General features: G+C 37.2%; 1 protein-coding gene and 1 pseudogene across 1 annotated transcript; both read left to right on the top strand.

Moving 5' to 3' along the window:
• Positions 1-972: 972 nt before the first annotated feature.
• Positions 973-2,809, top strand: LOC114521045 (annotated as a pseudogene).
• A 7,829-nt stretch (positions 2,810-10,638) lies between these two features.
• On the top strand, positions 10,639-27,298 carry LOC114521095 (protein transport protein Sec31A-like). The gene is made up of 35 exons (XM_028541511.1): positions 10,639-10,799; positions 11,759-11,908; positions 12,341-12,430; positions 12,875-13,041; positions 13,839-14,110; positions 14,315-14,401; positions 14,894-14,949; positions 15,108-15,168; positions 15,272-15,322; positions 15,507-15,665; positions 15,884-16,021; positions 16,266-16,319; positions 16,686-16,841; positions 16,956-17,030; positions 17,241-17,330; positions 17,788-17,877; positions 18,351-18,423; positions 18,504-18,557; positions 19,092-19,174; positions 19,492-19,587; positions 19,782-20,011; positions 20,254-20,296; positions 21,163-21,260; positions 21,572-21,647; positions 22,389-22,520; positions 22,845-22,898; positions 23,104-23,302; positions 23,438-23,650; positions 24,287-24,351; positions 24,655-24,730; positions 24,857-24,954; positions 25,186-25,296; positions 26,039-26,110; positions 26,649-26,691; positions 27,052-27,298. Exons 2-35 carry the CDS (start codon positions 11,796-11,798, stop codon positions 27,186-27,188), a joined length of 3,612 nt encoding a protein of 1,203 aa, XP_028397312.1. The 5' UTR covers positions 10,639-10,799; positions 11,759-11,795; the 3' UTR covers positions 27,189-27,298.
• Positions 27,299-27,941: the final 643 nt, after the last annotated feature.

A 27,941-nucleotide genomic window follows, 5' to 3' on the forward strand; every position in this document is an offset into this window, starting at 1 on the left:
ATATTTGATTTGTCGTATTGCTAAAATAATTTGAAAATTTATGTTTAGTATATATGAAGAGTTGCGCGACCTTTGAATTTTGGTAGAATTATGGCGTATTTGGCTTTAGTTTATAAAGTAAAGGATATTTGTGACCGTGAAACATTTTGTGAAGCTGTTCGAATAACTGTTGATGATTTTAGACACGTTAATTTGGCAAGCTACGAAATTAAACTGTCCTGGTTTCAACGGGTGATATTGTGCCGTGGCTAAAAAGCGGCGAGATAGTTTGAATATCCATTTATTCTTATAAATTATGTGCATTAGTGGTGGTTTTTAAATATTTACATTTTGCATTTAACATTTTGCCTTCTAAACATAGCCATAGCTTTCCACCTTTGGACGATGGTGGTAATCGTCAAATGACCAGTGCATGGTTACCACAGGTTTCTTTCCGTAACAAACCGTCCAATAGCGCTCTTCCCTTGGAACAACCATAGTCTTCGAGGTTCATGGAAGGGATGCCAAGATTATTCAGGATATTTTTCTCCTATTGCTCCCATTCAGTGTAGGCAATTGCGGAATATCAGTTCCGCCGTAGACTGTCATAAATGTCTTTGATGATCTTTTCGAGCATCGATAGGGGGTAGAAAGTATATACATCCCGATGAGACACTCTTGTCTTTTGCTCTCAGTTAACTCCAGCACAGATCGTAGACCAATGTCGAAAAAGAAGGAGTTTGCCGAGACCTCGCCAACTTTGAACACACCCAGCTCCTTACAAAAAAATTTCGTTGATAAGATATTCATCCATATCAATGATTGCAACGAGATTTGTTAGAGACATTTTGTCGATTGAAAATTTTAAAAACGTTCGGCAAACTACGAAAGCAAACTGTCCTTGTTTCAGCGGGTGATACTGTGGTTAGAAAACTGCGAGATAGCTTGAATGTATATAATCAGTTAAAGGTCGTTAATTAACCTAATGGCTGAATGCATTGTTATCTTCTGACTTTGTCCGAACGCGTTTATGCTAGAAACGTCAAATGCTATCTTTTTGCGGTCAGTTCAACGGGTGATACTGTGGTTAGAAAGCTGCGAAATAGCTTGAGTATATCAAGCTCGAAGCGTCAAAGCTATATCTTTTTGCCTAGAAATGTCTCCGTGAATTCGATTCATATATTGCTTAAGCAGGGCAGACATGTATTCATTTTCCTTTAGACTACTTCTGAAGTGCCAACACAGCTTTTACCACGGGCAATTTTATTCAAGAAGAATTGGACAATCGATATTGCTAACAATAAAACGAAATTGTTTATGCAAGTCAATCACCCCGACAACTTAAGGTATGTGTTATCTCCTCCGTTATCCCTCGATCCAAAAATTCCGAAACTCCCGATAAAAGATCACTCAACAAAACTGATTCTTTAACAATGTTATATATTTAACATAAAACAAAAAGAACAAATACACAATCAAACATACCCTTTTTTAATTGAAAAACAACCACTCGAAAAAACAAAAAGTCAACAACTCAGTGATTTAAACTGATTTTCCATACCAAAACTGGTAAAACTAGTTTTTCTTGAACTCGCGCGACCAACACGAAATAATTAATTTTGTGGCCTCCTGAACAATAATTAGGGATTAAGAGGAATGTTAATTCCTCTTAATCCCTAATTATTGTTCAGGAGGCCACAATTATTGTACAGGAGGCCACAAAAATGGAACCTTCGGAGGAAGGGGTTGTCAGAGTATGTTATAAGGGTATATTTTTTCACGGTCTAAAAAGTTTTACAAACAACTTTTTTTGAAACAAAGAAACTCGCTTGTAAAATAGGTGCACTGGGTTAGGAGACAGCATGACTAATCATATGCATGAAGATGTTATATGATTAGATTTGGTTGACTCCTGGTATTTTTTTGTAGAGAAGCTTGCGAAATGGCTCAAAATGTCTGTTGTACTGAATTTTTATCTGAATTGCTGCTTTAGATTGATCTTGATATTTATATCAACCAAACCACGGGTGGTTTTAAAGCACAGCAACAAGAAGGAGAGACCTGTTACGCGAATGCATCCGCTGCAGCCCTGCATTTGGCAATGCATCGAATTCTTGGTCGAGAAGCAGGCTATCCTGAGTTTAACACGTTGAGAAAGAAAATGATAGATGCGTATGGAAAAAAAGGTGCTAACACTGAAAGAGTTTTGAAGGAAATGTGCCCGAAGTATAGTTTACACAGCAAAAAGGTTGGTATCACGAAAGCGAAGGAAGCTATGGTCAAGAAGCGCCCAGTGGTAGCAAGATTTTATCTCACAGATGATGAATGGGATGAGTTTTCAGAATTCTACCGCAATGATCCTGAGGGTGTGCTCACGCGAAATAGATAAGACATAAGTAAGCGCCCCAATGGCGCGACCCCTAAAGGCCATGCTGTTGTTTTGACCAGTTACAACAGCAAATGTTTGATGTTGATGAATTCGTGGGGAGAAGAATGGGCCGACAATGGTTTCTTCAGAGTGCAAAATGCAGAAGTGTTTAAACTAAAATTCTTTGATGTTTACTGGACGTTGAATGACCTGGCTGAAAGGGAAAAAGAGTATTATCGAGAACATGGCCCTGAAGTAGCTCAAAAATTGATGAATTCGTTGAAAGGCTTGCAAAGTGCAAAATACACATGTCCAGAATGCCATGAAGAGTCATTAGTTACCAAATTTACCGGAAAGCTGACAAAAGTCCAGTGTCCGAGATGTTATGAAAAATTTTCGACCAAGGACAACGCAGGAAATATTCTGGCACTAAACATGTACTTGACCATTTTAAGTAAATAACTTTGCTACGCCATTGCACTGTACTATTGTTTACATGTATTCATAGTTATTAACCCTGAATGGGTTCTGTAACGAGCCCTTTGGTCCCGAACAATTCGTGAAAACGAGACTGAGGTCTGCATGTTCTTTTCTCCTACAGACCGAGCAAGCTGTTAACCTATATATCCTTTCTTGTATACTCATAAATTATAACTCAAGGCCAGACCAGGCCAGTATTTACATTTAACAATAATTTGCACGTAGTAATATTGTAGGAATCAGTTAGAATAGAGAATTATTTGTATTTTGATCATTGCATGTTTACAATTGTATTCTCTCTGCAACTAATCAAAGTAATTTTAAACAATTATTTGCTCTTACGAAGGGCAAAAATTGAAACCATAGGCATAGGCGGTGTGTGGGGCAGCTTCCACTCTTGAAATATTTGAATCTAGAAAAGTTTATCAAATTTTTATTGAATCTAACTAAAATCCGAGGTATTTTTGCTAAAATCAGTGATAAGTCGGGCCCGTACGCCTATGATTAAAGCAACCTCGTACCCACGAGTAAAGACACTGGGTACGAGGTTGTGATTAAAGCCGGTTTTATATGTTAACATAAAGTTGTAAGTTGCAGAAAAATGTGATTATAGTTTTGGTTAAAATCGAAAATGTCAACGAATGCGCTTGTTATAGTTAAAACGAAATCACCTTTTTGTTATATAGACATGCAAAAAAAGTTAAACTAGCATCTAAATTTAAACGTTCAGACTGTTGTCTTAATGCATACCAATAATATTGTGCGAAACTGCAGCGACTTTACAACTTTGAACTTTCCAAGTGAATTTGGACAAATTGAGATTAACATGGTTGTTACTTTAATTTATAATTTTTAGATACTGACATCTGACGTGAACGATTTAACCTTTTTATTTGAATAAGCGCAATTCGTGTTAGAAATATTAATTTCCAGATAACGCGAGAAATTTGTCGATGATGGCTGGCAATAATGTTGACAAAAAAGTGTACACTCATTTTTGATGATGTATTATGTATTTTTAGGTATAAGTCACAGCAGTTAAAGCACCACCTACCCATCCTGGGGCAAGGTGTGTCACCATGAACACTGCAACAGGATTAAATTCATCTTCACCAGCATATACAGCCAATGACGGATACATAATAGGCTGCAACCATTTGTAAAACTTTTGGGAATCTTCAAACTTCCACATTGTATCTTTATCAGGGAAATCCATTCCAAAAATCCTATTAAGACATGGCTTTTCCTCCAAGTCATGTTCCTCATCCTCTTCATAATCTGAGCTATCAGATGTATCTCGAAAGTGTAATTTGTTTTTTTCGTAACTGCCCCTTATCATTAGGATGCTGGTATAATAAGCAAATATTTCTGGGTGAAAATGGAGATTTCGTATAGCAGCTCAAGTGGTGTTGGTAGATCTTGCTTGTCCCATGGAAATAACAGCACATATATCATCATTCCCTTAATTTGCTGAACATTGGGTGCCAAAAAAATAAATCCAATTCTTATTTATAAATTCTCCGTTTTTTATTTAAAATGTTCGTCCATCATTCCATGTCAAGTCGTCAACGTTCAAGGGTGTTCTTAAAAAACATCAATCAGGAGCCGGTTGTATAAAAAGGTAGTTAACTTTTAACGATAGTTAGTGGTGAATTAGCCAATCAGAATCGTGTGTTTTCTAGTTAATTACTTAAAATTTATTAAGAGTTTTATACAACCGGCCCCAGAAGTGAATTGGATCCAACAAATTAGACCTTTTCGGTAATCACGTCACAACATTATGGTTTTAAATTTAGAACCACCTTAAATGAGATGGATTTCAAGTTTTACTCTCACAAGCTATGTGGAAAGATGCAAAACATCCTTTTATAACCCATGCATGAAAAAAAATTTTTAATATTGACAAATACGTGTATGGAAATAAGCCATAACGCGGGAACGAGGCTCGCCCCTCTTGTTCCCTCAGCCTTATTGTCCTGTTGTGGTTTATTTCCACATTTATAGGTCAAAACAAAATAAAAATTTCATGCATTTGTTGAAGAAGAATATTTTCCATCTTTGCACGTCACTCGTGAGGGTATAAAACTTAAAATCCATCTCATTTAAAGTGGTTCTAAGTTTAAAACGTTTGTTTGTCTTGTAACGCGTCCCGTAATTTGTCTATAATTCTAACTCATGCTGCTGTGAACTATATATTGTGTGGAGATTGTATGATGTCTGTTTTATTTGTTTTGAAAGGGCTGCTGTAATTGGCGTGAGCTGTGGCAATACCCTGCCTCGATTATTGTGAATATTCATGCATTTGTATTAATTTTGTGCTGTTCGTGTTTCTAATATTGTATCTTGTATTCAAGTGGCAAAGCATAGTAAATAAATAAATAAATAAATAAGTAAAAATCTTCCTAAGCGAGCTACTTATTAATAAAAAGAAAAGCAATGAGAAGTTGGAGGCATAGTCAGGAAGACCTCAGAAATAATGCAGTAAAACCAAACCTACTGGGGCCGGTTGTTCGAAAGGTGTTTATATAGCTTAAACGGTGAATAAGTCAAAGTTCAAAAATACTCTCATAGATCTTATGAATGCATTTAATATGTACTTCCATTGAAAATTAAACTACCTGCATCAAAATATTTCAGCTCAGTTATTCAGTAAATAGATAATTTTGTTTTCCATTTTGAACTTATCCACCGTTTAAGCTAAACGACTTTCAAACAACCGGCCCCAGTACTGTCCAGAAATAACCTAACAAAAAGCGCGGTTAACCTAGTACAAATCTCGGTTACACCAGGGTTAAACCGACCCAGGTCAGACATCTAGGTCGAACCGCAGTGAAACTCGGCCGAAACTCGGTCTGATTGACTCTGACAGACATTTCTTAAGATGTTTTCGATTTGATTATTGTGTTGCCGTTCTCAGCTGTTCATAACATTCTATCGGTCAACGGCAACCGAACCGGCAGTGTCAGGTTATTTCTGGACAGTTATATGTATGCAAATAAAAGGTAAGAAAGTCTTTCTTCTTTATATCAAAAAATTTATTTCTATACATTATATTATGATTTACAAATATATACAGTCTAGTCTAAATATCAGGGGCCGGCAGGGGTCGAACAACCGGCCCCAGGTCCTTTCCTGTCGAGATGTCAATATTTTTAAACATTCCTATTCATGTCCTCTTTCTGAATGGCGAAGACAGCAGCAGAATAAATCACGAAGTCTTTGACGAAATTTTCTTCTCCCCTTTTTATCTGCTTTAACACTCTTGTTCTTAGTCTTAGTTTTCTTATCTTCAACCTCCTTCGTGCTGTCAGTTTTCTTTGTCATAAAGCCACTACTACTTGTTACAACAAATTCCTCTGTAAAAGAGTTCATGCAAAATACATCAGGTCGTATATAGCGTAAAACTTTATTTCATACGGACACATCTCTTAAGCTCAAAGCCCGTTACCTATGGGGGAGATTCAAAACATTGGCCTCACCCAAAATTTCAATTTACCAAACTTTTAAACTTACCAAAATGGTCTTCATGATCTTCCATTTGACATTTCCGATTTGACGTTCCTGGGGTTTCTGACTCTATGACATTTCCAGAAACGACAACGTGATGCCTGTAAGAATCGTCATCATCGTTTCTGTTTGATATAAAAACTTTTGCATTTACGTGAGGAACAACTGGAGGCATTTCACCATCAGGTAATTCACTCTAGGAAAACGAACGTCATTGTTAATTATTTCCAGTATTCTGTTTCAAACCTTTACTACCAGCCTTACGATTTTTTACGGCGTCGGGTGCCGCAACCCTTCGATTGATGTTATCATTTGGGGGACCATACCTAAGCAGTTAAGGGGATCGAGTGCAGTTTTTTGGTTAACAGGAAAACAATAAAGAATAAGCATTATTTTATTACCTCATCGCCTGTATTTCCTGTATCCTCAACACTGTTCATTTCAGGAATTATAACATCTGAATCACGAGAGATTTCCTTCTCACTGATCACTACTGGATCATTCGTAGATTCCTGTTTCAATGGCAAAGCACTTTCAAAGTCAGACCGAGGCTTCTCGAGACATGAAGACGCGACGGCACTCAACACCTGGGTGGGGTCAGCCTCAGCACCCGGCACGTCGCAAACGTTTATCTCTTGCACACTGAGACTGGTCTGACTACAGGATTTAACACAGTCATTGCCACTGAGGTCATCGACGGATTCTTTCTCGCCGGTGATTTTCGTTTCACTTTCAACCGTCGGTAATTTAGTTTGTTCTCCCTCACGACAAAGTGCAACGATAAGTTCAGGAGTGGTCAGCAACGAAGGTTGGTGATCAGTTTCATTGTCCAGCTCTCCAGCATGAGGACATTCGCTTTCTGCATTAATAAATTGATCGTCACAACTTTCATTACAGAAGCCAGGGAGTGGTTCATCAGGGAGACTTTTATCCACGCTTTCTTCGTCAAGAGATTTCATTTCATTGTCTCCCTTAATGTCATTCTCACGAGGTTCTTCGAAACCTTTTTCAAAATAAATGAAATATATTTTAACATAAAACCACGGATACGACACAATTAGCGTTTCTCACGATGACGTTTTGGGGTTTTCTGAAATCGATTTAAACATTATGATTTAACATGAAAAACAATTCTTTTAGAATCAACAAACCATTTGAAGAATGTGACGTGGCCGTTAGGAAGTCTAACCACTGTGGTCTCACGCTTGCAGTTTTGAAAAAAACTACGCCAAAAATGGCGGCATATTAATATGTCAAAAGTTAGCGCGCGCGAATTCACTTGGCGAATGAAATTGATGACGTGATAGTTAACGTTAGCGCGCGCGCGAGTCAATGGCGCGAGTTCACTGGCGCGCGCAAATGGCGAATTGATGAAGTAGTTGCTAGGCAATTAATTATTGCTAGGCAACTACTTTGTTTGCCTAGCAACTAATTACATAAAAATTTAATTCAAATGAATTTGCGTAAAATATACGCCGTAAATCATCGCAAATCTGCAAATTAAATTATTAAAATATTTAGAAATTTATTCTTACCTTCTCCCTGGTCTTTCTTTCCACTATCTTGGAGTTTGTTGTTGTTCATTTCCTCTTCGATCAAGATTTTCTTAGCATTGTTTATCAAAGAGAAGACGTAGTTTTGTATTTGTAGAAATTCTAGAAGCGGTGGCTGATACTTTCTTCCAGAGTATTTATCCAACCGATATCGATTTTGATTACTCGCCATTTTAAAAGAATTTTCACGCGTAAAAAGTAGTGTTTTCACTTGCGCAGTCAGTCAATTATGACAAAGCTAATTATTGCGTCAAATCTTTTTACGCCATCGCGTCCGCGCAAAGCATTGTAGTAATTAATTATGGCACTGACCGCAATTAGATATAAAAAGAGGCATTTCATTTATTTTTTTACTGTTCCAGATTGCTAAACAGTATTTCTTAATATATAATTTGAAAACAATTTTCCTCAGTGAACTAAACTCAACTTGAATTTTTGTATTTGCATCAATCTAGGTAGAATGTGCATGGTAGATACAAAGTTACTGACCCAAATGTTTGAGGCAAAACTAGCAATTCAACCAAGGAAATATTTTCTAATCTCCTTGTTCCAAGATCTTTTTTAAATGCATCAGAAAAAGTAGTTCCTAAAATATAATTCATGCGGGATTGCATTCACCTAGTCCAAAATGATAGTTATGCTGTAAGATCTTACTATGAACCTATGAACCTTTAATACCATGATCCAAAAGGAAGTTACTAAATCCTATACTCCAACGTCTTTCTACAATTCTATAGCATCTTATCACAATGTTACAAAACTTAATAATTTTAACATTAAAGATCTTATCATGATCCTAAATGTCTTAGCATGATCCTGTAAGATGCTGGGATGACGTTTAAGATCTTACCATGATTCTAAATATCTTACCATAATACCGTGAGATCTTACGAAACATGCACCAACAGGACTCATCTCAAAATCCGACAGTATCGTGGATGATCCTATAGGACCTTGTCATGTTGTTAAAGATCTTACTATGATGGAACAATAACCTTTCAAGATCTTGGGAAGTGAATTGATTTTTTACATACATGTCTAGAAATAACCTAACAAAAACCGCGGTTAACCTAGGTCAAATCCCGGTCTGATCACGGTTGATCCGAGGTCAGACAGAGGTCCAACTGCGGTGAGACGGAGGTTAAACCCCGGCCTAACTCGGTCTGACAGACACTGCAGTTTCTATCGCTCGACCGCAACCGAACCGCGACCGAACCACGACTGAACCGCAACCGAACCGCAACCGCAACTGGACAGTACTGTCTTCTATAAAACTTGAATAGGACTAAACATGCAAATGAAAGAATCTGTCAGGAAATAGGGACAATAATGCCAATAGGCGCGGCGCGACAAAATAGGCTAGAATCGACCAAAAGAGGAGCGACTCCAGGATCGCCCAGTTGTTAATATCGTTAACTATGTTCTGTAAGTTACTCTTGGAAGGGCGTGATATACTTTCTGCGACTGTGCAATCGTCACGACTGTGCAATCGACAGACCGTACAACTTCCTTGTTATTTACCGGGGAAGCTGATTATTTGAGCCGTCATCAAGGAAATTTGGTAACCCAGACCATAGACAATCCAAAAGACAGGGACTGGAAACGCTGTGAAAAAAGCAGCGATGCTGGCGTGCAATCCGTGATGCGCCTAAATGGCTATTTCTGTTTCCCCTACTCTGAACCCTAGAACTCGAGTTTGAATAAAGTCCAGGCTTCCTAATTTACATCTTTTGAACAAAAATAGACCCTTGGGTGCACTTAACCGAATTTTAAGCATATATTGGGTCAAACAGAACTAAAAACCTCCTTTGAGTGGTTGGGTATTGTTTTTGTCTGTAAAACATCGCCATTGTTGTTGTCAAAGTTTGTACTTACTTCGAACCCTGTAACTACAGTTTTAGTACACTTCAGGCTTTGTCATTTACATCTTTTTAATAAAGATAAACATGTGGATGCACTTAACCGATTTTTAAACCTATATTGGTCAAACAGAGCCAAAAAACCTCTTTCAATGCTTGCGTAATATTTTTGACTGTAAAAACCGAGTCGCCATTGTTTTCGTCAAAATTTGCACTCATTTCGAACCCTGTAACTATAGTTTCAATGCACTTCAGGCTTTGTAATTTATATCTTTTGAACAAATATAAATCTGTGGATGCACTTATCCGGTTTTTAAACCTATATTGGGTCAAACAGAGCCGAAAAACCTCGTTTGAATGCTTGCGTAATGTTTTTGACTTTAAAATTAAGTCGCCATTGATGTCGCTGCTGAGTGCTGTCCGCATCACGGATTACGCGCAAAGAAACAATAGCGTTTCCAGTCCCTGTCTTTTGGATTGTCTATGCCCAGACCCAGTTGACCCAGTACCATCTGGACTAGTGTCCTAGAACTTAAAAATACTGGGAACAATACCAAACATTTCATAGTTATTCTGTTGAGTTTTGTTAAAAAAAAAAGAAAAAAAGAGAGTGATGTAGTCATTGACATGTTAATAGGCGAGTATGTAAAATTCAAAGAGTGTGTTTGATTATTTCACTGGTTGTTACTTTAATTTATAATTTTTAGCTATTGACATATGACATGAACGATTTAACCTTATAAATTGAATAAAAACAATTCGTGTTAGTAACTTAGTAATAATTTCAAGATATCGCGAGAAATTTGTCGATGATCGCATTGATGTTGACAAAAAAGCGTACACTCATTTTTGCCACGTTTACTCGTACCCATTTCCCCACCTGAATCGCTCGTTCATGGTGGTCGAATGAACGGTTTATTGTGTCTGTAAATTTATTTTGCTGTTTTTTCCCGGACAAGATCGCGCGATCTTTGATATAAAGTGAGGCGGGGATTATTGATAAGTGTTGTCGTTGCTGCGTCGTCGGGTTTTATGCCTCTAGTTGCAGACAAGGTATATTTTGAAATTGTATTGTATCGTAATTTTTTGTGTCAGTATATATATATTTGGTGTCGTTTCAACTGGTGACATACTATTTGATAAAATAGGAGATTTCTATATGAAGTAAGTTGGAAAAGATAATTTCATTTCTCAATAGAGGATATTGCAGTTTGTGTTGTGAAATCAATGAGTTTGCATTGAAATATTTGTATTGGTGCCACCACTGTACTGTATACATGCAATATGAATATATAAACTGCTTATCTTTTCATCAATAGAAGGTCATATAATGTGGTTGCTTATTACTAAATATGTGGAACACTATAGATCCACTTTGCGTTGTTGGATTTCTATATTGTATAGCACTGCCTGGAAAACATGACCGCCAATAGAAATTAGGAGGGTTGGAAATCAAGTTAAAAATCACTCGATATGAGAAGCGCATGCAAGTGGTTTGTGCCACATGCAAATGATGTTCCCTAGTGGTTATTACTATTAGCCTTTCTCACAACGACGAATATCCACCATTTTTGGGGTACTTTCCAAAAATGGCGGTACATTCGTGATTCGTCATTGTGAGAAAAGCTAATTGATATTCTCATGTTTTTCTCCACTCACTTAATTTTATTGGAGCCCAATTTGGATACATATAAAAAGACCATCTGCATATATATGTAAATAATGTAATATAGGATGGGTAGAAGTAGAAATTGATCTTATTGATTATTCTTCCTGGATTATCCCAAAAAAGTATTAGAACTCAAGCATAGATCTTGTGATAGAAATGTAGCTTTATATATTATAGATTAAGTGCCTAATGAGCTGTGAAATGATTGGAAAGATTAATATTTGTGCTTAGCCATGAAATTGGTTAAACATTTAAATTGTGTGATTTACAATAATATGACATTCACATACAATACCTTCACCGTGCTCCATCAAAGCATTAACTGTTTTTTGTTATTTCATAGGGAGACTTAACTAGGTTTTAAACAACATTATTCAAAAATGAAGGTGAAGGAAATTGCCAGAACAGCGAATATTGCATGGAGTCCTGCATCCCATCATCCAATATATCTTGCAGCAGGAACTGCAGCACAGCAACTAGATGCCACATTTAGGTAAGCCAAACTTTTAAAAGAAATTAATCATATTTTCCTCATGATCTTATTGAGTATGCACTGTGGCCCCAGTTACACAATACTGAAATGATCTGAAAAATTATCTGTGTAATTGCTCTATCAAGAATATAATATGTTTAGCGGGAAAAATAAATTGACATCAAATGCTTGCAAACCTTACCAATTCCAAAATTTCCTTTTCTATTTCGAATCAATCCGATATTGTCTAATCAAGACAAATGTGATACCATATGTATATTTAATCAACATAGATAATCTGACTCAAAAACCTGGTATCTGGTTTTGTGTAACAGGGCCTACAGGGGCGTGTATATGCTGAAGCTTATTGGAATTGATTGAATTATATATGCTACATAGTAGTGTCAATAATTACTCAAACATTTCTTTCATCAATATTATTTTTCTATAAAGCACCACAGCAGCCTTGGAGATTTTTGCTCTTGATCTTACAAGCGGTGACAGAGAAATGCCTGTGAAAGGCAAACTTTCTTCTGAGCACAGGTATATTCTACAATGTAATGTTCATCTACATATATATGTAACCTATATTACTGAAATTGTGTAAGAACAATGGTGTAAAACGTGTAGCAACCACCGAATAGCAACCAACACATCAAAATACAATACCATGAAATAAGAATGCAGTGTTAACTAATTGTTTAAATATAGATTTGTTGTAGCACCAGACTTACTAGGCAGAAATCAATGCTAAAATTAGATAAATACAGTATGTCAACTAACCCCTTTACTTGTTTCAGGACTTCTTAAAATGTGGTGGTTCTTTTTTCAGTTTAAAGCAACTGCCAGCTGCCCTCAGGCTATTTTCGAACTTACTTTTTCTGTTACTACTAGAGCTAGAATACCCTCACTATTTTTTTGTTTACTTTTTTTCTACATGTAAATGTTCCCCTGAGATGTTCACAAGTCACTATGTTGAACTTTTAGGTTCAATAAATTAGTCTGGGGTACATATGGTATGGAGAAAGAAGAAACACCCAACGGGATATTGGTTGGTGGAACCGACAGTGGTGATTTGGTTATGTGGAATCCTTTGAAAATACTGAATGGAGAGATAGAAGATGCGGTCTTGTTTCAAAGTGATAAACATACAGGTATTTCTGTAAATATTTTCTTGTAAATGTAATACAATATATTACTCCTTAAATTAGAAGTCTTATAGTTACTATTCAAGAGACTTCTGATAATACATCAGTGTTACAAAGTTTGCAGAGTCAAAAAATCACGTGGTGAAAGTTACTCAAATCACGTGGTGAAAGTTACGTGAACTTGCATCACCCACTTTGTTTGCGCATACTCGTCGGTACGGTACTTGCGAGTTGAAAGTCAGGTCTCAGAGTATTTTAAACACAAAACCCCAAATCTTCATTTTAAAATAACAAAAACCAGTGTGGTGAAGACTATGGCTATTTGCACACGGTAACGTTATCGAGCGTTTTCACATTCGTTTTCACGCCAAAACGGTTTGCTTTCACGATTCAACATGTATTCTTTTCCTGACGTCTGTTTCAGTAAAAATGGTACATATTTTAATACAAAATACAGAGATTTTTCATATATTCTTTTCCTGACGTCTGTTTCAGTAAAAATTGTATATATTTTAATACAAAATACAGAGATTTCTCCAGGGTGGTATACAAAACACAGGACAGAGACGCTGCGACTACGAAATCTATGCCTACGAGATTGTATTTTCTGCTGAAAGCTTTTTATATTACGAGGTTTGGTGCAACAGTTTTTAAACAGATGGATTGTGTAAACTGAAAGACAATACAAACCTGGAGCAGCAGATTTTTAAAAAGAATCTCGCAGTCGCGGATCTAAAGCTCCATATTGTGTCTGTTCTTTGGCTACCAGATTCATAATTATATTTCCTCAAAATTCACTTTAGGTGCTGTGCAAGCGCTGGATCTCAATCCATTTCAACCAAACCTCATTGCCTCAGGTGCTTCTGATTCTGAAATCTACGTGTGGGATCTTAAATCCCCAGACAATCCCCACTCACCTGGAGCTAAATCACTCCCCCCTGATAATATAAGTTGTCTGGGATGGAACAGACAAGTTACGCATATCCTTGCGTCAACATCACCCTGCGGACGCTGTGTAGTGTGGGACCTGAGGAAAAACGAGCCCATTATTAAAGTCAGCGACCAAGGATCCATGGTTAGTAGAAGACGTTTGTCGTCCGAATTACTTTTAAATGTTCAAACCAGTATATTTTGGATTTTATTTAAAAAAAAAGATGTACATATGTAATGAAATGGTTTTCATTGAGATTACTGTAGATTTAACGCTTTAGTTAAATCTCAGGGCTCTGTAACCAGCAAATGACACTCTTAATGAATATATAATCTGTGTTTCTCCAAGGCTCGTTTGAAAGCTATAGAATGGCATCCAGAAGTGGCAACGCAGATGGTTCTCGCTTCTGAAGACGATAGATGTCCTGTCATTCAGGTAAACCCTTTGGTCACTTAATTGTGAACCGCTATATGTGTTCAGTGTGCAAGTATATAAATATATCATTTTAAATAACCCAAACTCGTCTGTACCATGTTGGTATGTGTGTTTTACACATTGGCTCTATTACAAAGCATCACCAGTTGAGGCTTTTCAGGATGATTTGTTTTAGCCGTATTCGGTGATCAGAATCGATGATACACCTTTCTCACGATGACGTTTTTGGGGTACTTTCTTAAGTTTCGTAAATGGGTTGAAAAAATTATAACAGCATGAAAAGCAATTTTTTGTAGTCAACAGACCATTTGAAGAACAAATTCAGCCTTAAATTAAGACACTCGTCGTTACGAGATCTCACGCTCACGATTTTGAAAAAAAGTACCCCAAAAATGGCGGAATACTCGTCATCGTGAGAAGGGCTGATTGAAAAATCATCGGACTGAGCCATAGAACTGGTGAGATGACTAAACGACTGACCTTTCTTTTCAGATGTGGGATCTTAGATACGCAACATCGCCAATGAAAGTACTCGAGAGACATCAAAGGTAGTGTATGTAGAAAATGCGGTGAATGTCGGTTTATCTTTTGCTAAAACCGCTACACGCTAAGGACTGTGCGGTTTTTTCTTTAATCCGTCAGGAGAAAGCAATAACCAATATATGCATGTCTATATGATATAAACAAATGTTATTACTCTTTATAGAGGTGTTCTGTCAATCGCTTGGTGTCCACAGGACCCTGAACTTCTCATGAGTTGTGGCAAGGTCAGGGCTTCAGTTAATTCCTCAGTCATTTTCTTTTTATTTGTATTATATTTTATCAGTTTTTCTGTGTTACTTCAAGTAAAAAGTCGGACTGTATTTTTAGGATAGCCGAATTCTTTGTTGGAACCCCAGCAGCAATGATCCACGAGGAGAGGTATGTTTGATTTGTTATAATCGCTTTTCTGTGTGGACTTTCGAAGGCAAATTATTCAATATTATTTATTTCAATGTTAGCAGTTCCAATGTACTGTACACTGTTAGTAGTTCTGATGCTCCATATGTCATGACAAATTATGTTAAATTAAGTCAAGCTGCAGAACTAGTTTATCTTGGTCTAGGTTGTGTACGAGTTACCATGCCCTGCTCAATGGAGTTTTGACGTGAAATGGTGTCCACGAAACCCGAATATGATTTCTACACCTTCTTTTGACGGCCACATTAGTGTTTACTCCCTGATGGGTGGTGGTGTTGCTGATCACAGTGGAATTGACCAGAAGGTAAGTCACTATGGTGAAGATGATGGTGTTGATTAATGCAGTCGTAATGGTTGTGGTCTTTATTCCAAAACCAGCGAGGATGGATTAACCGTGGGCTTGGTGTCATTTTTTTTGGATTTTGTTACTTGGGAATTAAGAGTCTTTTTGAGCACGTGCTCCAGGCAACAGCTTAATTATCATCTCATTCTCCAATTTTTAAACACATGTTCTATTTGTAGATGGTGAATGATGCATTCAATATTAATGATCCGTTCGCAAGCTCAGTTCAACACCAACCTTCGGAACAGGTTCCTGTAGCCGCAACTCTCAAGAAACCACCGAAGTGGCTGAGAAGACCCTGCGGTGCTTCATTTGGGGTGAGCTGTTTTATAATGCAAACATAATGCTCTAACAATGGAATGAATATTATCTTGGTGTTGTAGCTATATAACATTGCGTTTCTACTAGCACTCAACCTTTTGTTAATGTTGATTTGCCGTGGCAAATTTCTCCGCAAGCTATCATGAACTTAAAAAAGGAACATTAGAAAGGATACTAAGAAAACTTGTACTATCTACAACTTGAACTTTGAACACAGTATGATTGATCTTTTGTTTGCAGTTTGGCGGCAAGTTGATTTCCTTTGGAAAGACAGCTGAGGCGCCGATTTCTAAGGTAAAAATCGTGCTTTTTCCCAGCTTTTATGATGAATAGAATAATTTTCTATAAGCCATGTGTTCACAACTTGTGTTAAGAATATTCATCATCCACACTTATAATATCAAATAAGTTTAGCGCTGTTTTTTCTCAAGAGATTTGATAATATGAATCGCTTTCATGAATCATGGTTAGGTATGGATAGGGTTGAGAAATATGTAAAATTATCGTTTTTATATGCTACATACTTAATATTAAAAGAGCACAGCTTTGTTCTAGTCAAAAGATCTGGTTAGGTATAGGGTTAGAGAGAGTAGCATCCACTGAGGTAGTACATTAATAATCGTGTTCGTATGCTAATCATGGTTTAATTTGTCACTCTAGGTCAATGTAAGTCAGGTGGTAACAGAAGAAGATCTCGTCAACCGATCAAATTTATTGGAGGGGGCTCTGGCATCAGCAAGTTTTGCTGAGTTTTGTCGTACTAAGATTGAGAGCGGTTCCGAGGGTCTCGATTCTACTCTGTGGAATTTCTTGAAGGTAGTACTAGAACTAAACTGTATATCAGCTTTAATCTGTTCTCCTAGTAGCTACTTCTGTAAAGGTAACTTACTTCTCATTCCAATAACGAAAATTTTTTATTTTCTTTATCAGGTGAATTTCGAAGGCGAGCCGAGAAAACAGTTTCTCACGTTATTGGGTTACGACCCAAACAACTTGGCTAAAAAGGTAAGCATTTTCAATGCCAGTTTACGGAGGAAAATTTCCGCTGGAAAAAGTTCAACTTTCGTCGGAACAGGAATATTTTTGAACGAAATTTGAATAGATTCCACTGCGCATGCGGTGCGCAAAAAATCCTCCGTTCCGAGGAAATTTTTTGGTGTGTAAGCTGCTTATTGATAGCAGCTGTCATTATTGATATAAACCTGTCATTTTTAGATTGCTGCCAAAATGGGAGACATGCCCTCAACAACTCAGGGTGTTGATGCAGCAGTACTCGCTCAAAAAATAAAACACTTGCAATTACCGGTAAGAAACACTGCGAATACTAATATATATTACACGAAATAATCTCTGCTGCGGAGTTGCAAACTTCAAAAACAATAGACCTTTCCCTTTTAGCTTCGCGCAATTCGTGACGGCAGTTGATTATCAAAGTAAATTTGAGTTGTGATTTCACCATGCTTTCACCATGCACTCATGATTTCACCATGTTGTGCTTTCACCATGTTCAGGAGCGATTTAGTTTAACCACGTGGTTTAACAAAGTTGCTCAAAGGTGAAAGGTCTATTGTTCACTCCCTAAAAAATACAGTATAAAGGCGGTATTCCACTTAGCGAAATCTTTCGATCAGGCAAAACTTCTCCCTTGGCTTAGCCTTGGAAATGCTCGCCGGAAGCAACAAAGAAGTGAATGGGATTTAGGATTGAGTAGAAACGCTGAAAGTCGATGTTTAATAACATTACCATATTTATTTTTATACAGAGCTCCACCGGTGAAAGTGGAAGTAGTGACAGTGCCGATATATTTTCTGGTGGAGCGTTGACACCTTCTGTACCGGATGATCAAGCAAAGGTGAAAGACGATTTTAGTAAAATTCTTGATTCTTCCTTTGACGTTTCTTTGAAGGGTACTTTATGTAGCTAGTAATTAGACGATCTTCTTTCTCCAATAGACCTTATGCATAATGACTTATTAAACAGTGACGCCTGCAGGGAATTCTGGTTTTAGTAGTCACGGCAAATAATTCAAACTTCAAAATTTCCCGCCGTGACTACTAAAACCAGAATTCCCTGCAGGTGTCACGGCTTTGTTACGTCATCATGCATATTCTATAGGTCTATTTAAATCTGATTCCATGCAAGATTTCACAAACCGTAGCAAAAGTGCACAACACTCATCACTCTCCGCAGATTTTGTGGTTTTGTGGTTGAGTTTTAAGATAAATCACGTGGATAAGGAGTAGTTTTTATCCTTATTGGGTTTTAGATTTTATTCTAGCTTACACTCTAATAGTTTTGTGAAACAGGTTTATTTCTAATATTCAGACTCCTGTGACCGATGGAATGGATGCAAGTCTTGTGTTCGACGCTATTTCATCAGGAACATTAGACACTTCAGGTAAATTTCAAACAAAGCAAATTCTCATGCATGGAATTTTGTTGTTGTTGTAGTAATTTGGTTATTTTCCGCAAATATAGGTGATGGCGGTGAAATACGAATCACAACACCATTTTCTATCCCAACAGACGATGGTATGTGTTTTAAATTTACGGGTTGGGTTAATGTAATATTATACAGACTCTGCCCTTCTGATAAGTACGTACAACGTCACCCTTATAAAAGAAACAGTTTTATAAAATAAGATGTATATATTCACTTCTCTTTCGACTCAAAATTAGCCGAGGTTGCTCTGTTTTCTACCTGGCTTGCGTCGCTAAAAACGTTTGGCATGCTTGCTTGTCTTTTACCCTGCTTCAAGATAACCTAATAAGAAGTATATAACGTGTGTTCTGATTGGTAGAAGCCCGTGTTTGGATCAGGCCATTTGAACACGGAAATTTAATTCACAAACTCTGAACACTACCTTATTGTTGTTATTACTTCTATAAAACATTCGGCTCGTCTTACGCGCGCATTTCTTACCTAACTTTCGCCACATTCCCGCGTCTTTGGATCTCGAGTTTCCAGGATAAATCTAATATCATATAACATGCAGTTGGAAAAAAGCTAAAGAGCATTGATCTAGATTATATTCTCATGCTACATAACATATTTTATTTCCATAGAGAGTGATGGTTTGATCAGTCAGGCTTTGTTGACGGGAAATTTCGAAGCTGCTGTCGAAGTCTGCTTCCACTGTGATAGAATGGTAGGTCCAGTTAACCACGTTCTACTTTCTGCCTGAAATTTCTACCAGTAGCGTAGCCAGCCTGTCGATTTGTCCCGCTATGCTAATATTTTAGTGATCATTGACTGTGAAAACAATAGATTTCTAAAGACATGAATAATTATAATAACTCGAAATTTACATAGCGGGACAAAATCGTCAGGCTGGCTACGCCACTGATTTCTACGGTGCATGGCGAACACATGCAAGGATATTTTGCACGCCAGATTTGAAGAAGCAACTTTTTCTGGGCTTATTACGAGTATAATATTTCATTACATTTACACCTCGTATTCTAGGCTGATGCATTCCTCTTGGCAATAGCTGGTGGACCCGAATTGCTAAAAAAAACTCAACAATTGTATTTCCAAAAGAAGAAAACCAACCTCAAACGAGTATGCTAAATATATTTATATCGATTATATTGGGTGCTTACATGATTCATGAGGGATTAGCCGACCCAGACCCACAGAATTTTACGTCGTTGTCGGCATCTCTATGGTCAGTAAAATTTCGACCATATCTTGGACGATTTTAACAATATCAGATCATTATTGGTCTCGTTCAAAGGAATCTTTAATTTTTTCAGTTAATGTCAGTCGTTGTGAACCGTGATTGGCCAGACGTCGTGAAGAGCTGTAGTCTTGAGAACTGGCGCGAAGCACTCGCCATCTTGGTGACGTATGCAAAACCTGAGGAGTTTGCTCCTCTCTGCGATCTCTTAGGTCAGCGGCTGGAGGCTCAGCAGGACGAGAATAATGCTAATGCTATGGTGTGTTATATCTGCGCAGGAAACGTCGAGAAATTTGTCTCGTGCTGGTATGTATACAGTCTTACATTCATAATAAACTTTCTTCATATAGACATAGTTTCTTTCAACTAGCTTTGTTGTTCCCAATTCACTTCTCTTTCGACTCAAAATTAGCCGAGGTTGCTCTGTTTTTACCCGGCTTGCGTTGCTAAAAACGTTTGCCATGCATGCTTGTCTTTTACCCTGCTGCAAGATAATCTAATAAGATTCTTGAATATGGAAAAAAACATTTCTATTGTTATCTATATAGGTCTAAAACGATGCCGTCTGAACCTTCCCCTCTGGAACTTCAGGTGAGTTTTTTCGCTTGAAAAGTAGCTTAGAATGAACAAAATTTTAAATCTCTAATAAGAATTATCTACAAGCGCGAAAAGTTAGAAGAAAAAAATATTTCAGCAAAAAACCTATCTTGCAGATACAAAGGTTCGTTAAAAGGTAGCCAACTCAAACGTAACTGAATAAATAAAAAATGTTAAAATTGTTATCGTAACCGAGATCAGATTCGAAAAAAAAATATCGACATGTCGCTATCTTTTTTAAACGCGCATCTCATTGTATGCAAATGAAAATAAAGTAAAACATGAAACTAGAGCGAACAGAGATGCAACACTCTGTCATAACTCGGTTACCCTGTCAAAACGTGTCGCTGTTGGAATTTCGCATTGGTGAATATTCTGGTGTAATCGCTGTATAGTTTCCTCTCATTTATTAATCCACAACAGAGACCTTCATAGTGTAAACCTATTCTTAAAACTCTTTAAGTTTTTAAATTCATTTAAAAAAGATTTTATCCCAATTCGGCCGACATTGACATTAGAGAGCTTTAGATTGTACTTTTATTTGGGCCTGGTTTACACTGTCAAAGTTTCTGTGATCACAGCTGCAATTTTGCGTTGTTAAATCCACAGTTAGAAACATTTTGTTCTGAAAATTAGGATGAAATTACTTAGTGTTTATTGGTGTTACAATTCCCTCCAGTGTTTTCAACAAATATTTTTAAACGTAGGACTTGTTGTTTGAAAATTCCAACTGTGATCACAGAAAATTTGATAGTGTAATCCGGACCTTAGTATGCATGTGTTTGAACTGCAAATGTGCTAGTTTTATACATATTTTAAAAATGCATGTTAAGTGAATTGTTTTTTATTGTCGTTGACAGAATCTTATTGAGAAAGTGATGATATTAAAGAAAGCTGTTGAGAAGGAACGACGTCAAGTGGTGCAGGCCACAAACTCCAACGTTTCGGAAATGTTATGGTGAGCCTTAATATGCATTATAAAAGCTTTGTGGTGAATGCCGGTTCTGTTGTATACGTTAGCATATTCCCTCAACACTCTTCACATTTATCTCCAAAATTTATAGCGTTAAATGTACTTTAAGTTTTGTAAAGTATGTTGGAAATTCGTCCAAAATACAATTCCTGCAAATTAAAAAAAAATCAAGTTTTAACTTACTTTTTCATGAAAGTGCTTTGGTACTGTACTTTTGTCTTGTCTTGTATGAATCCTTCTGCGAATTATTCTCTAAATTGTTTCCGTTGAACTGTACTTTTCTTCGTATATTTCAGTAAATATGCTGGTATTTTGGCATCTCAAGGAAGTGTTGAGATTGCGATGGAGTACTTAATGGCAGCTAACGATCAGGTAATGTATGATTCTGTATAAACAGACGGGTTATTTAGCTCGTAACCATCCATGTTTAGCTCTGATTTTAATTCCACTACCAATACCGCTACATTTCCGTAACCTACTGCGCTGGTGATTGGTTAATCTTAAACGATTTTCCTCATTCTGATTGCTTTATATTCCTTAATGTCATTATAGGGGTAGTTTAATTTCGGTTCGGGTAAGGATTACTGCATCAAAATAATCGTCGTAATGAAATGCGTTTGATGATTTTATTCGCGGCGGGTTAAGTTGACACGTAAAAACTAGAGATAAACAATCACAAATACAAACGTAACTAAAAAACCCATAAATGGGAGCACACTAAATTACATTATTACAAAGAATTAATAGTTCGATATATTACCCGGCTCTGTCCCCGAATTAGGCTTCCTGCATGCTTCTCTATACGATACATCTGGTTTCTGTATTTCAACGTTTACGACTTTGATAACTTTAACGTTTCACAATTTCAATAAGACTCTTTTCAACTAACGATTTTGGTCATATAAGTTAATGCTGCATGGTTTAATGAACCAGAATCGATTAGCATATAAACTTTTCCATAATATACACGCTAGATTCGTGCAATATTAGGTAGTAACGTTTGATAATGGAAGTGAAATCTGAACCCCACCAATGACTGCACCAGCCTGGCATGGGTCTCGTTAAAAGTTTTGAGTTTTATGCCATAAATCTTTTCAATTCACATCATTTTAGGAAGATGTGGCTATACTTAGAGACCGGTTGTACCACGCTCAGTATCCCAGTCATGTGACGTCATCCATCAAACCTCCCTCATTCCCCTTCCCTCGCGTTGATGTCAAAGCTGCGCCTGCAGTCCAACCCGAGGTACGTTATTTGAAATTAATGAAACCCACCAATCATGGGAGAAGTACTTCTCAGGTTTGAGGTGTTCCCGAAAACATATATGAGTTCAATACTTCTCTAGTTCTACCTCGCTGTTTAAAATCAGTTGTCTTTTTTACTAAACCTAGATGTTTTGACTAGGGATAGGCAATATAGAGGCCAAATGAATTTCATTTCCCCGTAGTACCAATCTTGAAATTCTCTTCGAATTCAAATCGATCCTAGAAACCTCTGTTTTTTAGGGTGGGGGTTAAGAAACTATTAAACAACTGTTTAACTTTAATATTACCGCACTTTTTCACACAGCAACAACCAACTCAAGCTCAGTCAAGCTTTGCACCACCCCAAGCACAAGAAAATGTATGTACAGACAATGATTATCGTTTTTTTATTTTACATCGGTATCGTATCCGCAGTTGTTTTATAACCAGACTCGATGAAAAGACAATAAAAAGTTGTTTAACTGTTTAATTGTTTAACTTTCATATTTGTGTTTTCCCAACCAATATTTATATGTGGAAGTAAATGGCCCCGTACATCACCATGCACTTTGTGTTTGTTTTAGGCTGGTGGACAACAACCATCTCAAGGTTCAGGCTTTTATAACCCTGGTAGCTACAATCCTACCCAGGTGCCTCCATCACATGCGCCGATTTCGTTACCAGGGCAGCACCAGTTCCCGCCTACGCCATATTACCATGGTAACCAACCTCCTTCCCAGGCCAATGTTGGATATCCATCCCAGCCGAACCCATCCTACGGAGGTAAATGAATATGTATAAATTGAAGATGAACGATGTAAAAAACGAACTAAAAAATTAAACTGTAAACTGTACGCCATTGAATGTGCAGCATTGTATGCGCAGCAACACTTACACTAAAATTTTCTACCTTCATAGGAAATCCTCCACCTATTTCTCAAGGTGCAGCCCCAATGAGTAATCAATCTCCCTCCCCTGTCCGCTACAATGCTCCCCCACCGCCCGCTCCTGGTTCACAAACAGGTTATCCCAGCACTGCCCCTATTCCAGGATACGGTATGTCAAACACCCCAGGCGCTCCTAACTCCTACCCACCACCGCAACCAGGACAGCTAAATCAGCCTCATGCAGGTATGGGATTTTTATATTTTAAATCTAGGAATAAGTATAAATCAATTCACTAGACATGTTTCAGAATTCTTAAGCTTAATCTTTCTGAAGCTTGAAAAATTCAAACCCGGTTTCTTGGACGAACACAACTCCAAAGCAATGTTCTCACCCACTAACCTCCCGGCGAAAATTCGAGCATGTACTGTTAGAGTGGTGCGTACTTTTTTGTTTTATTGACTTGTGATTTTTGATCTGTTTCCCTTTTTGGCTATTTTTCAACTGAAATAAAATTGTATTTTTGGCTGAATGTGCATTTAGCCTAAATCTGACCTAGGTCAGTACATTTTGGCATTTTCAATATGTATTTCCACGTTTTGGAGCATAGCCTAATGATCAAGCATTTACAAAGCATTTAAATCAGAACACACCCATGAACGCTCACTCTAGTTAAAAGTTCGTTCTCTTTCGTTCTCGTGAAAAGTACTAGATATGAAATCGCGGACACTATACATCGGTATCGTGTTATCGACGGCAACGAACAAATGTAAATTAGGCGTCAACATGGCAACAACCGAAGTTCTCGGTTTTAACAAAATCGTTTGAGTGTCGTAGCCTAGGTGACCGTATAATAATTGGTTCTTCGAAAACTTTTCTTAGAATATTCACCTCCTACGTCAACGTGGTCAGCGGATGGCACTCACGCAATCGCCAAGAAACATCAGGTTTGTGTAAAATGTATAATGCATGAACAGTATGTTGCACTAGAGGACGAGGGTTAAGTGTAAATAATTTCTTCATGCTGCCGTACACGAGAGCAAAATTCTAAAAAAAGACATCGCGCGTTGGTTACCTCAGCACGTTTCTGCCCTGTGCAAATGATTCCCTCCTCCGCGGCCCTCGAGAAATCTCGTGTACGCCGTGTTTTAGACTGGGTTTTAATTATCGATTTCGCGGTCAAATTGTAGACACCAAAATTTACACAATAAAGCGATATGTGGCACTAAATCTACAATTGTATGTTTCAGCCAACACACTATACACCACCAGCACCAATAACCATGCCAATATTTAATTCTGCCGAACAGCAACCAGGTCAAACAGGTAATTATGTTTAATTTACGTTCCATTTGTGTCATGTATCGTTTTATAGTCAGTTTAAAACTGTACTGTATGTCAGGCCATTTTAAAAAAAAAGTATATATTCTAAATTTGAGCTTTTGATTTTAGGCAACCCTGCAGGTGGTGCGACCTCAATGGTTCCTCCGGGTAGCGGTGTACCCCCTGGTGCTCCGGGTCCAGTTCAGAATACCCCGGTAGAGAAAGAGGTAAGAAATTATGTTCGAAAAGAAATCTTATTTGTTGAAATAGTATATAATTCTCTTCCAATGTGGGATGGTCCTCAATAGATTCTTTTTTAACGAGTTTAGAGAAGGGGCGACCATTTTGTATACTTTGTTCGAGTATGGTTTAGCAAACAACTCTGTAATTTTATAGGTCTTCTTTTTTTTCAATTTTACATATGTTGATGAAATGCATAATTTGTACGTAATTTTTAGCCAGAACCAGTGAAGGAAGTTATAAAAGGTCCTATCCCAGCCGAACATATTTCGTTACAAGAGGCCTTTGATGGTTTGATCGCCAAGTGTAGAGGAACTGCAATGAACCAGGTATTGTTTTAATTTTTTTGCTCAGGTTAAGATTCCTCACACGGTATAGTATTCAAGAAGATTAATAACTAAACTAGAGCTTGCAGCGACAACTCCACTCGTTTAGGCAGCATTTTTTTATTTAAGATGAAGTGTTATTTAGGATGAACTATTTAAAAAAGTATTTAACCTAAATGATCTAAATGGCTTTTATTAAAGCAATATGCGATATACGCCTGCATTCTAAAAGCTCACTCAAACTCATTGAATGGGAGATCTTAATCTTGTCATAACGTTTTCATGGTCATATTTCCAGTCGAATTGGGGCTTGATTTTTTATTTTTAGTGTTTTACCTTAAATATTTCCACCTATTCAGAAAGAACTTTTTCATTGACCAGCGCTAACATAATCTATTACACTCAGTGAGTGTGAGTGAGCTTTTTGAATACAGACGATACACTCTGTTTAAACATTTGTACGGTTCCTTGTATGGCATTCGTGTAAATTTGAAAATGTAACACACAGCATGGAAACTTTACCGACTGTAAGACATGTAACCCTTATGATGACTCTGGTACCAGTTAACGGAAGATTTTTACACCTGTGTAGCCCCTGTATGTGGAATATTTTTTGTTATTTTGACGAAGATGGCCTGCATGGAAACTTGAAAATTGAGCGAATAATTTTGCCGGATATAAGGTTGCCTAAGTATGAACTGAAAGTATTTCACGTGTAAAAGCAATCCATCCGTATCACTTGCAGCAAACGAAGAAGAAACTTGACGATGTCACGAAGAAACTTGGAGCTCTTTATGATAAACTTAGAGAGCAGAAGGTTTGTTATTTTTGTGTTGATATTGCGAATTATTATATACCACTTGTCAAAGTTTGGTGTTCGTAGCATTTCATTGGTCGAGACCGAATCACGCGAGAGTGACGAAGTGCCAGCGCGACCCCCAGAGTGAGAGTGAGATATCGTGTTATCTCATGGGAAATAACAACTTTCATTGCGGCGCACCTGGACGTGCGACCTTTAGACTGTTTGTCCATTTGAAATTATGTCTTTTATGAATAGATATTTCGTTCGTTTACCTTATAGTTTGGTTTTCCTTTGACAAGTGGTATATAATAAAAGACTTATTTACTGCGAACTTGACCATCGATATTTCAACAGGCCTCGGGTCCACAAAACATAATGTTTCCTTCGTTCGCAGTAAATAAGTGCTAATTATTATCCACTACTGTCCCTGCGTCCAGTTCTAGTCGCTTCCTTTACTACCACAAGCTCTGTGTTTTCCACTGTCCTCTATAGCTACTATTTTTATTCATACTGCCATGAATTATGAAATAAAAAAAATTTCTTTTCGTTCTAGCTTTCACCTTCAATTTTGGATGGTTTACATAAAATAGCCCAAGGTTTGTACTATTTAAAAATAATGATGCACAAAACTTCATTTGTCGTTAGGCACGTTTTGAAGGGGTTCTCAAGCGCTTTTTGAAATCTTAAAAATACTTACGCACATACACGAGAAACTTTATTATTGCCTGTTGATTTTGTAGATGAAAAAAATGTCTGGATTTTAGGTGAAGAGTGCAATCTCGTTCAAATTGAGTACTACAGTTGTGCTACAGCGTAATTTTAAATGTTATTGCAGTTGTCTTAGTTAATCAACATGAAGAATTTTTTTCATTTAAATCAATTTCGTGAACTACGTTAGTTATAGTTTCGCAGAATATCTAAAGCTTGAATTTTAATCGTTGATTTTATTTCTTTAGCTTGCCAAGCAGCAGATTATGCCAATGGTTATCAAGCATATACAAATTTAATATCCAGTGGCAGTTTTTCAGAGATCAGCACGTTTATGCCTGGAATTAAAACTTTAATGCAGGTCGCCACACAATTGAGAGTGTGAACGTTAGGTCATTAAAAATTTATTTGAATTACTGAAGATATTTTATTATACTGGAAGCTAACTTAGGTATAACGAATACATGCAATGGCTAATAAATGTCACTTTACATATGAAAAACTGTTAAAGTTTTAAAAAGTTTTTTGAGCGCGTGTTATTGACGTAAAAGATTTAAGGCCCACACAAACTGGACGCGATTTGCTAACGCGACGTGAATGTTCCATTTGCAGAAGCAAATAAATTCAATTCTAAAAGAACATTTTGAGAGATATGGGTACAAGACAAGTCAAAGTGCACTATTAAGCGGTAGTTCTTAAGAATATCATAACATTGTCAAAATTAACGGCTTTTGAAAACTGAAAAATCCGTATAAAAATCGCCATCGCGTTGGCAGATCGCGTCCGTTCGTTAGCGTAACATCACTGCGCATGCACCAAGAACTATTTCCCTCAATTCCCTGAATAATCTGGTTTGATTCACAAATCTCATAATGACGTCAAACGCGGAGCTAACAAAACCTCTTGTGCCGTTTTTTACATCGCGTTCTGAGAAAGGTATATTACATTTACTTCTCTACTCACGCTCTACTCAGTGTTCTGGCGTCCGTAAAGGCCCAGATTCGCGAAGTTTGCAATCATCAACATACGGACCCAATCTCGTAACCTGAACCCACGATGGTGTGCCAATAAATTGTGTGTTGTGTAAACAGGGCTAAAATATATAAAGTTAGTAGAATTGTAAAGGTCGATATTACTA

The sequence above is a fragment of the Dendronephthya gigantea genome, unplaced genomic scaffold (genome assembly GCF_004324835.1).
Source record: "Dendronephthya gigantea isolate DGI-Jeju-01 unplaced genomic scaffold, DenGig_1.0 000019F, whole genome shotgun sequence".
NCBI classification, from domain to species: domain Eukaryota; kingdom Metazoa; phylum Cnidaria; class Anthozoa; order Malacalcyonacea; family Nephtheidae; genus Dendronephthya; species Dendronephthya gigantea.